The sequence below is a fragment of the Danio rerio genome, chromosome 13, assembly GCF_052040795.2.
Source record: "Danio rerio strain M-AB ecotype USA chromosome 13, GRCz13ab, whole genome shotgun sequence".
NCBI classification, from domain to species: domain Eukaryota; kingdom Metazoa; phylum Chordata; class Actinopteri; order Cypriniformes; family Danionidae; genus Danio; species Danio rerio.
Genome location: NC_141033.1, coordinates 41,748,400 through 41,761,520, shown reverse-complemented (window position 1 = coordinate 41,761,520; position 13,121 = coordinate 41,748,400). Strand labels below are relative to the sequence as shown.

General features: G+C 38.7%; 1 protein-coding gene across 4 annotated transcripts in view; it reads right to left on the bottom strand.

The window, feature by feature from the left end:
• col19a1 (collagen, type XIX, alpha 1) overlaps positions 1-13,121 on the bottom strand; it is a 306,597-nt gene that overhangs the window by 24,664 nt on the left and 268,812 nt on the right. For all 4 annotated transcript variants that reach the window (NM_001442495.1, NM_001442496.1, XM_087278424.1 and 1 more), the window contains 3 exon segments: positions 5,228-5,380; positions 6,612-6,656; positions 10,984-11,019. In NM_001442495.1, the coding sequence (NP_001429424.1) occupies positions 5,228-5,380; positions 6,612-6,656; positions 10,984-11,019 (234 nt within the window).

Sequence of the window (13,121 nt, the reverse complement as noted above, 5' to 3'; positions counted from 1 at the left end):
ATATAAGACACAGTACCAAAGCTAAAATTGGAACTAATTTAACAAAAAATATGTATTAGAATTAGTACACCCAAATTAAAATGTTGGAAAAAAATTTTTATTAACAAGAAAAATCAAGTGAAACATAAAAAAAGGTGAAATTTCATTCATTCATTCATTTTCTTGTCGGCTTAGTCCCTTTATTAATCCGGGGTCGCCACAGCGGAATGAACCGAATTATCCAGCAAGTTTTTACGCAGCGGGTGCCCTTCCAGCCGCAATCCATCTCTGGGAAACATCCACACACACATTCACACACACACTCATACACTACGGACAATTTGTGTATGGGGAAACCGGAGCACCCGGAGGAAACCCACGCGAACGCAGGGAGAACATGCAAACTCCACACAGAAACGCCAACTAAGCCAAGGATCGAACCAGCGACCCAGGGACCTTCTTGCTGTGAGGCGAACGTGCTACCCACTGCGCCACTGCATCGCCAGTTGAAATTTTGTCGTTTTTATTTTTTTGCAATAACTCGTTTGACTTTAAAAGTATTATCAATTTATTTCTAAAGATGTTCGGTGACCAAAATTTTTATGGATATAACTGTTTAATAAAACTATTTTGTTTAAATGCACCAAGTAATATTAGTTATATTCACTGGTAAATAGTAATGTTCAAAAAGGGGTTGTACTCCCTTTTTAGGTTTCAGTTTAGTGTGCACACTATCATATTAAACTTTTATTATAATAGTTTTTGTTGTTTTAGTTTCAAATTATCTTAATGGTTTATACATATACCCTGCTTTCAGAGCATAGGCTCTGCCCAGTAGCATTCAGTGACTCAATGACACTTGCCTATCTACACAGTTGTATCAACAACAAAAAAACCGTCAATATTAAAACAGATTATAATCAGGGAGGCTGTAATTCTGCTGCTAGTAGGGATTGTATACACATGTGTTTCTGGCATTCTATAAACAGGACAAGTCTAACAGTGAAGGAACTTTTGCTTTGACACGTCCAGTTTGAGAAGTTGCTTCTTAGTTCCGCCAACCTGATTTCAACAGGTAGGACCTGTTCCTGCATTAACATCTATGTTGATCCTGGAACAACATTCCAGTCGATCAGAATTAAGGAATATGTTTACCAGTTATGTTAAGTTTAGGCTTACGTTTGAGTTTCCACATAATTGTTATTCAACTATTTTTCCCCTCTGATTTTTGGAATAATTTACAGTTCAAGAGTTCACACTTAGATAATGCTTGACTATGTCGGCGCAATAGCTTAGTGGTTAGCGCCCCGACATATGGTGCAGTAGCACGTCAGGGCGTCCCGAGTTCGAATCCCGGCTCGAGGACATTTCTTGAGAGCTACCCCCCCCCCCTCTCTCTCTCTCTCTTCAACTTCGCTTCCTGTCTAAATACTGTCCTATCTAATAAAGGCAAAAAGGCCCAAAATAAAGATTAAAAAAAAATAATGCTTGACTATATTAGCAGGTTTGGCACGCTATCCTGGGAGAGAACCCTGAGCTCAGAGATAGATGAGCGCTAGGCTCCCGCATGGTCAATGAGCATTAGGACGGATTCAGGAGGATCTCATAATCAACAAAACAGTGGATTGTTTATGGTGTCAGATAATTTTGGAAGATTTCATGTCTTTTTCAGAGCATTTGATTACAGACAAATGAAGCAAGGTTTATGGAGAGATCGCAAAGAGAATTTTGTTGAAAGACTAAATGAATGGTTGAACTGGATCCGACTGCAGCTGCATTGAACTTAAAGAGATAGTTCACTCAACATTTTTTTCTCATGTGGTGTTAAACTTTTAAGATTTTTTTTTCTTTGGTTGAACACAAAATAAGATATTTTGAAAAAAATGCTGGTACCCATCAATATCAATAGAAGTAAAAAATACTATGAAAGTCAATAATGTTAATAAAAAAAATGTTAATATTTATTAGCAGAAATTGCAAAGAGTTGCATAAAGTTCCTGATACGACTATATCCATCCACTACCCTCAACACACATACACATACTGTCACACCTGTTGTAGGGCCCTCATGTGGATTCTTGAGGGCACTAGCATTTGTTTTGTTTTTGCTTGTATCTCTGCACACATGATCACTTATCGTTTTCAGCTGTTCCTTGTTTGTTTAATTGAGTCCTGTCTTTATAAGCTCTGTTCGTTTGTGTTTCAGTTGCCTTTGGATTTTTGATTTGTACTTTTGTTCCTCGTGATTTGGTTTGTTTGTTTGATCACTTTGTATCATCTCAATGTTTTGTATTTCTGCTCGTTTCTTGTCTGCACTGAGTTTATTGGATCATCGTTGTTTAGTTTAATAAATTTATTTTGCTGCACATGGATCTTTTCTTGTTTTTGTGAAACCCTCTCGTGACACATACAGTACACACACAACATACTGGTAATGGTCTCCTCCTAAATGACGAGGTTGAGGGTGAGCTTGATTAGGACTGAAAGTGTTGGATATAGGCATCACAGCAGGGGGCTCATTGCTTCAGCCTGTGCTCTTCAGAGCCTGATGGCTTTGTGAACACATGTGGATAATTATTGTAATGCGGTGCTACTAATTATTTATTCTGGAGTGTTCACGCGTGTGTTATGCCCAACAAAGCAATCAATGACGGTTGCCCTCTGAATAGCATTGGGTGACCCCGCGGTTATGGATTCGGGCTGGAGGCCAGGAGGCTGTTGCAGATTGGGAGAAAGCCAGTTATGGGATCTTTACTGAGGTCAGAGATGTGCTCCAGCTCCAGAAGAGCACGCAGTCACTGTAATGTGGAAAGGGTTCAGACTGACAGTGATTTTATTGCTGGAGGTTATGGAGTGGCTGTGTTGTTGATTGTAGTGGGTGGTGATGCTGCTGAAGGCCCTACAGGTTGATATGAGTGGTTGTGCCATTGGCCATAACTTCAGGAAATCCAATCTCAATTGGGATATAATGTTTGGCATTGAGTTAGTCTTCTTAAGACACATTTATATTTATGTACCACTGAAGTTGCTTCGGTTAATAACTCATTAAAAACCAAGCTTTGTTTGTATACTATAAAATCTGTACAAAATGTCAAAGCTCCAGAGATCATTCAGATATGCTGATTTGATGCTTAATGTATCATCATCATCAACACTACAGAAAAAAAAGTTGTAGCGTATTTAAAATGAGCTGAAACAACACAATTATTGAGATTTCGTTAGGACATTTATTTTAATGTTCAATCCACTTAAATTTATTCAATCCGTAAAGTTAACTTAATCAATTTGTGTTGGGACAATATGATTGAACTGTGTGGAACCCTGCATTTTTTACAGTGAAAATAGTTTTGTTGAAGCCATCAAATATGCTCTAATATAAAATAATGTGGCGATGTGGGTAGCACGTTCGCCTCACAGCAAGAAGGTTGCTGGTTCGAGCCTCGGCTAGGTCAATTGGCATTTCTGTGTGGCATTTGCATGTTCTTCCTGTGTTGGCGTGGGTTTCCTCCAGGTGCTCCGGTTTCCCCAACAGTCCAAAGACATGTGGCACAGGTAAATTGGGTATTTAAAAATTAATGTGAATTAATTCAAATTAATTATTTTTTTAATTATTAATCAACAAATAACAACAAATTAATTTGTAGTCTACTGTTCCAACTACCTCACCCGTAGGGTCTTTGTTTTACCCATAATCAAATCATAAATAAATAAAAATAAGTTGCACACAAATTGCCTCAAGTCAATCAACAGTATCTGAGACTTTTGATAAAATTACTAAGTACAAGCGTAAAAGTGAAAGACTGAAGCAGTGTACTGAAGCTGTGACACGTTACCTGAAAGATTCAAAAGACAGAAGAGTCGTTAGATATAGAAAAGATTAATAAAATATCACGTTTAATAACTATAATGAGACGCGGACCAGTGGAACATCCTTGATAAATTGTCCGATGTGCACTGTTCTCTGGGCTGACTGCTGGAGCTCAGACGCTGCAGCACATGGCAGAGTTTGTGTGTGTGTGTGGTAACATGATGTGCGTTTACAGCAGTAAAGTGTGGACGGAGAGATCTTTTCAGAAATGCTCAGTGAAAAGCCAGCGTGGACATGGATCATTTTCGTTTTAAAATGCTATTTTACAACTAAGATGTATTAGTGTAAATGGGGCCTAAGTTTGCGAAGGGGGCAGGGTGGAGGATCGCAATGCCGGCTCAGCATCATGATGTCTATCAGCCATTGACTATGTAAGATGACATCGTCTAAAGACCCAACCCTACCCAATTCTCTTTAGCTTGTAGGTGTAGGGCTAAAAGGAAGGGCTAGATAGCTCTCGAAACAGATTTTTCAGAACCACACTTGAAAACAAGAGGTACAAAAATTAAACCATCTACAACGGCAGCATGGATGCACAAGGAAGTGAGGAGATAATAAATTAGTATTTTTTATCAGTATTATGAATTTTTACGACAAACAAGCACACGTTTTAATATATTCATAACCGTGTTCGTGTTTTACCTTCATGCTTAAAAACAAACAAACAAACAAACAAAAAACGCTAAATCTGTAGGCCATAATAGTAACTCCCTTATAGCAGTCCCACAACATACTTTCACATCTTTCACTCAATGACACTCGAATACCTTTCAAAAAAGTTTAATGGCTGGGAATTACCTTTTTACAGTGTCTGGTATACTGTTAATGTTGTTTTTGTGTGTTAACAGATAAATATAGCCATGGTGTAAAAACACAGTACAGTTATGAGTTTATTGCCACATTATATCGTTATGATAACATAATATGTGCCTTCTATGATTTCCTGAAAATAAATACCAATAAATAACGCAACTGGGATAACTACAGCAGTCGCTATCATCGATCTAATATGAAGCAAGAGATCACAATGACATATGATGACGTGTGCAGGTGTTACAGTGCAGTCCCATTTTTTAAGGGTAAATTTTAAAGCCCTTCCCATCCACACTCTGGGGATGGGCAAGTGGTAGGGGTATAAAAATAGAATTTGGATTGGCCCTAATACTTTTCATTATTAACATATTTGGTCAAATTAGATATATTTTTACTGAATTAGAATCTGAATTTCTTTGGAAAATAATAATAGGCCCAAACAAAGCCTGATTTAAAATCATTCATCAACTATGGTGAAGTCTTTTATAGTATAAATCATAATAAAGCATTCATTTAACATGTGATACATTCCATGTCTATGAGTTGTAAGTAGGAGTATGTGCATACCAACAATTTGACGCTCCCTGGTGATGTTAAAGATCCAGGAGGGCCTGGTTCTCCTTTCTGTCCAGGCGGGCCCTGAGGACCGATGGTCCCTTTATCTCCAGTTTTCCCTCTTTCTCCTTGAACTCCTCTCTCGCCTGGAATCCCTGGATCTCCCTGCAAAACAAAGCCAGGATATACAGTAAATAACATCACAGCACAAAGAAAGCTGTTTCAACCTTATCTTCAATCCTTGACTGTATTTCATAAAATGCAACAGCTTAAAGATTTCAGGCCAATCCAGTAAAACATTTTTTTTTAGTTTTGTTTTACATTTTTCTTCTAACATAACAGCAATTGCAACACAGTAACTCCAATTAGTGGCTAAAAATGTTAAATAATACCATACATTTAGCAGTCACTTCAACTGCTTGTTAAACAAAAATATCTAATAGAAGGGTAATTAAAATGACTTTGAATGTCATGTTGTTGATTTTAGATGGGCTGGAGTTTTTCATGCACAGCCATCTTTAGGGTTTAAAGACAATTGGCAGAAGAACAAAATGGCAAATGGCAGTATTTTGTATATAAATATATAATATATAAATATACAACATATGTTGATACAAGTAATCAGAGGAGAATGGCCCAATGAGATAATTTAAAGCAATATTCAGCAGTGACTGAGGTCTGCAGAAAATACAACGATTCTAGCCTTGAAGCAGATGAGCTACAGCAGCAGAAGACACACTAGTTACACTTTTGTTAGCTGAGGCTACCTAGGGGTTACCAAAACTGGAAAATAAAAGACTGGAAAACGTTTAACTTAAAAAAAACATGAGTTTTGATTCCTGCTGAGACATTTGGACTGTAGGGTCATTTACATTACAGGGAATTTAGTGTAAAAAACATAAAAGCCTGGATACATCCTGCCATACATCAACAGTGTGGTGCTGGTGTAATGGTTTAGAAGATATTTTGGGCTCCTCAGTACAATTAGGGCATTATTTAAACGCCACAGCCTACCTCAGCAGTTCCTACTATATCTATCCCCTTATGACCAAAGTATACTCATCTTGTGTTGTTGCTTTCCAGCAGGATAACAAGCCACGTGTCATAAAGCTGTAATCGTCAACATAACAGTAAAGTCACTATGCTCCAATCCTCCATAGCCATCAGACCCCAACCCTTAAAGACCACCTACTGTACTTTGATGTGCTGCTGGTTGTATGATGCTATCATGTCAATATGGACCTAAATCTCCAGCAACTTTTTTGAATTTATGGCATGAAGAATGCCAGTTTTAAATGCAAAATGGGGCCCAACTTAGTACAAGCAAGGTGCACCTATTGTATAAAAATATCTGATGATGTATGAAATCAGTTCAAACTAAATATAAAAATCGTACCCGTTCTCCCTTGGTACCTCGGTCTCCAGGTCTGCCTGTGGCTCCCTGTGTAAATACAAAGGGAGAGAAATATAAGGAAAAAGTAAACATTTAACATTTTTTATATTTCAGTAAAGAATAAAATAATAAAAATAATTATTTCTCCCCAATATGGTGAGTTTGCCAGATTTTGCAAAAGCCTAAATGATATATCTATATATAAGTCCCCAAAGTAATCCCTCACACACACATAAAGCAAAAACACACTGTTTTTCATAGAGTGCTCCCAAACCACATTAGAAGATAGAAATTATTTGGCTGAGTAATGTCCCAACTTTTCCTGCTATTTAGTGGAGAGCAGAACGAGAGAGCTCTTTGGATTTACAAATGACCGTTTTCTCCCCAAACTAATCAGAGCCGTGAACCTCTGGACGTTCCTCTCTTCTCCATCTCTTCTGAGAGGACTCTAAAGAGAAACACCTCTCATTGTACTCCAAAACCACTCTGGCATTTCCCCCTCCCTTTGCCTTCCCATCTATCTGTGCTCCTCTCTCGCATCACGGCTCCTACTTGCTCCTCGGGGAACATCTCTGTATCAAATTCTCCTGCCGGATTACAGCAGCCGAGCAAAAAAGAAATGCAATCTAGCCTTCGTTTCTAAAGCGGGCGGCACTTTGTGAAAGCATTCTCAACCATCTGCTTTCATCCACACCCCCATCAATGTCGAACACTCTCTCCTTCTCTCTATTCCCCGGCTCCTGATGAGGAGAGCTTAAAGCCATCACCGTGCCCACTGAATTGTGTTTCCCTCAGCCCCTGCCATAAAAGAGACAGAAAAGTATGAAACGGAGATATCTGGGAAACTTCCGTCCTGCTAGATGGCACTGTTGCACCACCGAATGAGAGAGAGAGAGAAATGGCCATCTGTGAGCAAAACCGGGAGGAGGGAAAGAAAATAGAGGAAATCTCAATGAGTGGTCCAACACCCCGCAAACACGCAGTCGTGCCATTTGAGAAAATGGTGACGTGAATGAAAGTGAAAATAAGGTCGGTGAACTTCCTGCAGGTGATCTGCTCCCAGTTGAACCTTGACTCATTCAGAGAGGGTGCTTAAGGGGCAATAGATGGACCACTTGTCGAAACACTGTGCTTTAAAACCCACCGTCTCTACTCAGTACTGCTCTCATACTGTTGTGAATCGTCGTGTGAGATGTAAAATGTCGAAAACTATGTCATGAATGATGACTGTTGTTACTAAAAATAAAAAAACTTTTTATATAAAGTTATTTTAAACTTTATAATAAAATATTTGCAAAGTAACCTAAAGTAAATTTTATTATTTTACCGGGGACATCTCACAGACATATAGCTGAACAAACACTATTAAAACGTTTCCAACCCGGACTCATTTTCAAAACCTACCACTATATTCATTTATGGAGAGTGCCAAATATGTCACAGGAGGTACATTTTTAGCAGTTTTTGTCTTTGCAAATCCACTAGAGACCACTGTGTACGCTTTTTCAGATCTCAAATTTCTCACGTGGCTGCCTGCTGTTCTCCCGTAAATCCACCCCTGGGCCACTGTCGACTGATTGACTGACCGATCGACTGACCCCTCCTTCCCCAAACCCAACCAATAGTGTTTTCAAATGCATTGACTGACTTGCCCACCCTCTTCCGACAGTTTTAAAAAGCAATCCAGAAAAAGAAAAGCCCTTACCTGATTTTACCACGTTTTCAGATTTTACCCCATTTACACCCTGGTATTTACTTGATTATTTTATTTTTTGGCTTCTGTTTTTGTCTTGCCTGCTTTCTGAAACCGTTCTACACTAGACTCAACCCCTGTCATCATGATCAACTCTGCATCTCAAGTCCGCCGACGTACATGGCGAGCTACTAAACAAACTGGTAACATTGGGTAAGCTGTCCATACGGAGGTAACCGTTTAGCTGGTAAGCACGAAAAGCAATGGCGTCATACTGTCCCGTAGCGTTTGTTTAAAAGAAGAAATGCAGTCATAAGTACTTCAGGCTGCATAATTCGTGATCTCCAGAATTGAACATAGGGGGACATTTTCAGAATGCGCCTAGTTTTACAGATATCAACAGACATCTCCATGATTTACTTGTGCCATCAACTGAATTTCAAGAGTTCACACTTAGCTGATGATTGATTTTAAAGCTTGTTTGGCATGCTGTCTCGGTAGAGAGCCCTGAACTCATAAGACCCTCGATCCCGGGGCTCCCTCCCGTTTGCAAGGCGAGAGAGGAGTTTAAGCTCAGGAAGATCTCAAGAACTCCCCTGCTGTAGCAGCTAATAAACAGATAGCGATTGCTCTTAAGAGATAACTACTTACTAGGAGCATGTCTATTGTGCCTATTTGGATTAGTCAATTAACTTAAGTTGCATGTTTTTGGACGGTGGGAGGAAACTGGGGAACCCAAGGGAAACCCACGTGAGCATGGGGAGAATGTGTGAGCTCCGCACAGAAACTTCGGCTGGCTTGTTAAGGACTAGAACCAGTGACGTTCTTACTGTAAGGCTACAGTAGCCACCTTGCCACCCATATAGGAAAGGAGCAGGAGTTTGGGTGGAAGGGGTATTCTTCAAAACGAAGATGGTTGTCGTATAGAACTTAGGGTATTTATAGGGGCTTTGGAATCGTCTGATTGGTGAATCAAGAATTGAATAATGCAGGCCCGGCTGCAAGCAATCATAAGCAAGTGATCCTCTCGAAATTAGTATATAAATAAACTTCACATAGAGTATCTGACATAACAAGTAATATAAAATTACTAAAACGTAACCCTAACATTCAGAAATATAAAAATAAACACAAACACTTCAAAATACTAAAGCAGTACATGAATACCGAAATACTGCAATTACGCTACTACACTACCTTACTGCCAGATTTGGAAGTTGGATTATCAATCAACAGGGACCAAATGCATCATTAGATTAGATTTAGATTAGATTCAACTTTATTGTCATTACACATGTACAAGTACAATGCAACGAAATGCAGTTTAGGTCTAACCAGCAGTGCAATAGCAGCAAGTGCAGGATACAGGAATAAGTTATAAAGTGCAGTTATAGAAAACTATGGTGATATTTACAGATGGATGTACTATGAACATTATATACAGGTTGGATAAGCTATGAACAGATTTACAATATATGAATATATGTGCAGGTTGCTATCAATAATCAGTAGTGTGCAGATAGATAAACATGAATTCAAGTATATATGTTACAATATATGAATATATGTACAGGGATAGATAAACATGATTACAAGTGTATATGTAACAATATATGAATATATGTACAGGTTGCTATTAATAATCAGTAGTATGCAGATAAATAAGCATGATTACAAGTGTATATGTATAGTGGGTGTGTACATAATTACAAATGCCCATATGCAGTGGGTAAGCACAGTTCAATAAGTAAACAGTTCAATGTGGTGCAGTGAATGTGCAAATTTTAAATGTGCAAATCTTAAACAGTGCAGTTATTGCGAGGAGTTTAAGTTAGAGGAGAGTGGGGGGTGTATTGGGGGGGGGGGGGGGGGTAAAAGAGTCAGTGGGGGGCAAAAGAGTCAGTGTGGGGCAGAGTTCAGGAAGGAGACAGCTCTAATCATCCAATAATCTAATCATGCATAAACCTCAACCTCTGCATTGCGTTTTATAAAAAATAAGAGACCAGAGCATTAGCAAAGATGGCCACCGAACAAACCGACTTCTGACTCATCCCTCCACCTCTTTCTCACTCGCCTCATTAAAATCTGCAGATGTAGGATGTATTTACTGTGTTTGTCTGGCTGTGACTGAGGCTTATATATGTGCGTGTGTGTGTGTTTGTGACTCTCTAATGTATCTGATCTCTGCTGTAATGTGCAGAAGTGTGATTTGTCGGACAGTTTTGCTGGAGATATGCTTTTCGTTACGACAAGGCATCAGAGAATAGATTTTTTTTTTGACGTGACGAGGCTTTGGAAACCTTGTTTGTAGGGGACATTTAATTAGTGATCACATGCATTATTCATAATTTAATGGCTCATGGGCAGGATTTTATCCACACTGGAGAGCATTAGCAGTGAGTAAGCGCTCTTATATTGAAAACTTTACAAGACTAATGACTGGTGTTGGGCTTTTATTTGCTTGGGAAAGAAAGAAATCAAGTGAGACAGAGATAAACGCAGGCCAGCACAGACACAAGCCTTTGTCATCCACTATCCAAACGCGCTGGCAAAACATTAAGGCACACTTTATTAGAGCCTGCATGTATTAAAGTAAAAGCATTCATTTTCTATTAACGTTATCATTTAAGAGACATACTGTGAGCCAAAGGTCACTCATGCATACAGTGTACACTCTCATACCTCATAGCCTGGAACTCCATCTTTTCCTGGCCTTCCCTGTGGATGACACAGAACATTACCATCAATCTAAGAAACAATGGATTATTTATCATTTCCAAAGGTAATGAGATTTTTTAATTAGCATACATATTTGGGCATGCTATAAGAAAACTGTACGGTAGGTTCTTAGAAGTGAAAATATGCAAGCCAGTTACTTTAGAGTTAACAATAAAAGATGTTTCCCAGAGATGGGTTGCGGCCGGAAGAGCATCCGCTGTGTAAAAACGTTCTGGATAAGTTGGCGGTTCATTTCGCTGTGGCAACCCCGGATTAATAAATGGACTAAGCAAAAAAGAAAATGAATGAATAAAATGTGTTGCAATTGTATCATTGTTAGAAAGTTCAGAAATGGAAGAAGAGCAGCAAAAAGGAGAAATACAAAAGAAATGACTGAAAAAGATATTGAGAAACTGATATTGTTACAATTAAAAGTCATATTTATTTATTCATTCACCTGTCAATATTTTCTCTATCATCCATATATCCATACCCATTACTCTTCATCCATCCATCCATCCAGTCTTATTTATTCTACCATCTATCATTCATTTAGTTTTATCTGTCCCATTATCCATCTATACCTGTTTCTCTCCATACACCCAGTCTTATTTGTCCTTCTATCATCCATCCATACTTACCAATTTCTCTCCATCCATCCATCCATCCATCCATCCATTCATCCATCCATCCATCCATCCATCCACCCATCCATCCATCCATTAATTCATCCAACCATCCATCCATCCATCTACCCCTCCATTTTTCCATCCATCCATCCATCCAGTCGTATTTGTCTTATAATTTATCCATCAATACCCATTTCTTTCTCTCCATCCATCCATCCATCCATCCATCCATCCATCCATCCATCCATCCATCCATCCATCCATCCAGTCTTATTTGTCCTATCATTTATTCATGTATACCCATTTCTCTTCATTCATCCATTCATCCATCCATCCAGTTCTATTTGTCCTATCATCTCACCATCTATACTTATTTACCTATTTTCTCTCCATCTCTATCCATCCATCTATATCTATTTCTTTCCATTCATCCATCCATCCATCCATCCATCCATCCATCCATCCATCCATCCATCCATCCCTACATCCATCCTTCCATGCATTTATCAGGTGATTTGTCCTTTCATACATCCATCTACCCATCCTTCCATCTGTCCATCCATCTGTCCATCCCTACTCTCTTCATCCATCCTTCCATCCATCCATCCATCCATCCATCCATCCATCCATCCATCCATACATCCCTCCATTCAGCCATCCTTATTTGTCCTATTATCTATCCATCTATACTTATTTCTCTCCATACGTCCGTCCATCCATCCATCCATCCATCCATCCATCCATCCATCCATCCATCCACCCACCAACCCATCATTTAATCCAACCACCCTAAGATCTCCAAATATAGAAAGTTCCTTTTAAGAAACCCAGTTCTTAAAATGAACATGCATCAATACAATTTTTGTGTCTAAAACCCATGTATACTATGTACGGATAATGCATTTAAAGTGAAATTTATTCATGAAAACAAATTCCATAAAAATCAGAAGTCATAACTTAAAGTCAATATGAAATCAAAACAGTCCCTATTCACATTCTTAATAAAGGCTTTGGGTCTTGCTGTGATGGATTCATCAGTGCAGGTGATTGCGAAGATTTCTGCCTTGAGAAATGTCCCGTTTCATTTAGAAATAAACTAATCTCTCTTGCTTTGATATTTTGTATCGTCTAATGCAACAACGTTCATGCATTTTAAGCATGTCTAAACTATCCAAACACTTCCTGGAGCCACTATGTCAGCTTTGATGCGGTGTACTTTGTATTCGTAGTTGGTTTGTACAAACTTTGTTCCACTAAGGTTAAGAGTGAACAATTAGGAATCAAGCTAGATAAACTAGGAATAAATTGCAAAACATCACCTAGGAGAAAAAAAATAAAAATAATTCCTTAGGGGAATTCTGTGTATTCAGCTGAAGATATTACGGCTGTGCGAATAACGAAGCAATTATATGAGACCCATAGAGCCACTGTACTCCTTCAGCGAGACAGACAATCAAACGTTTACCCCAGTGA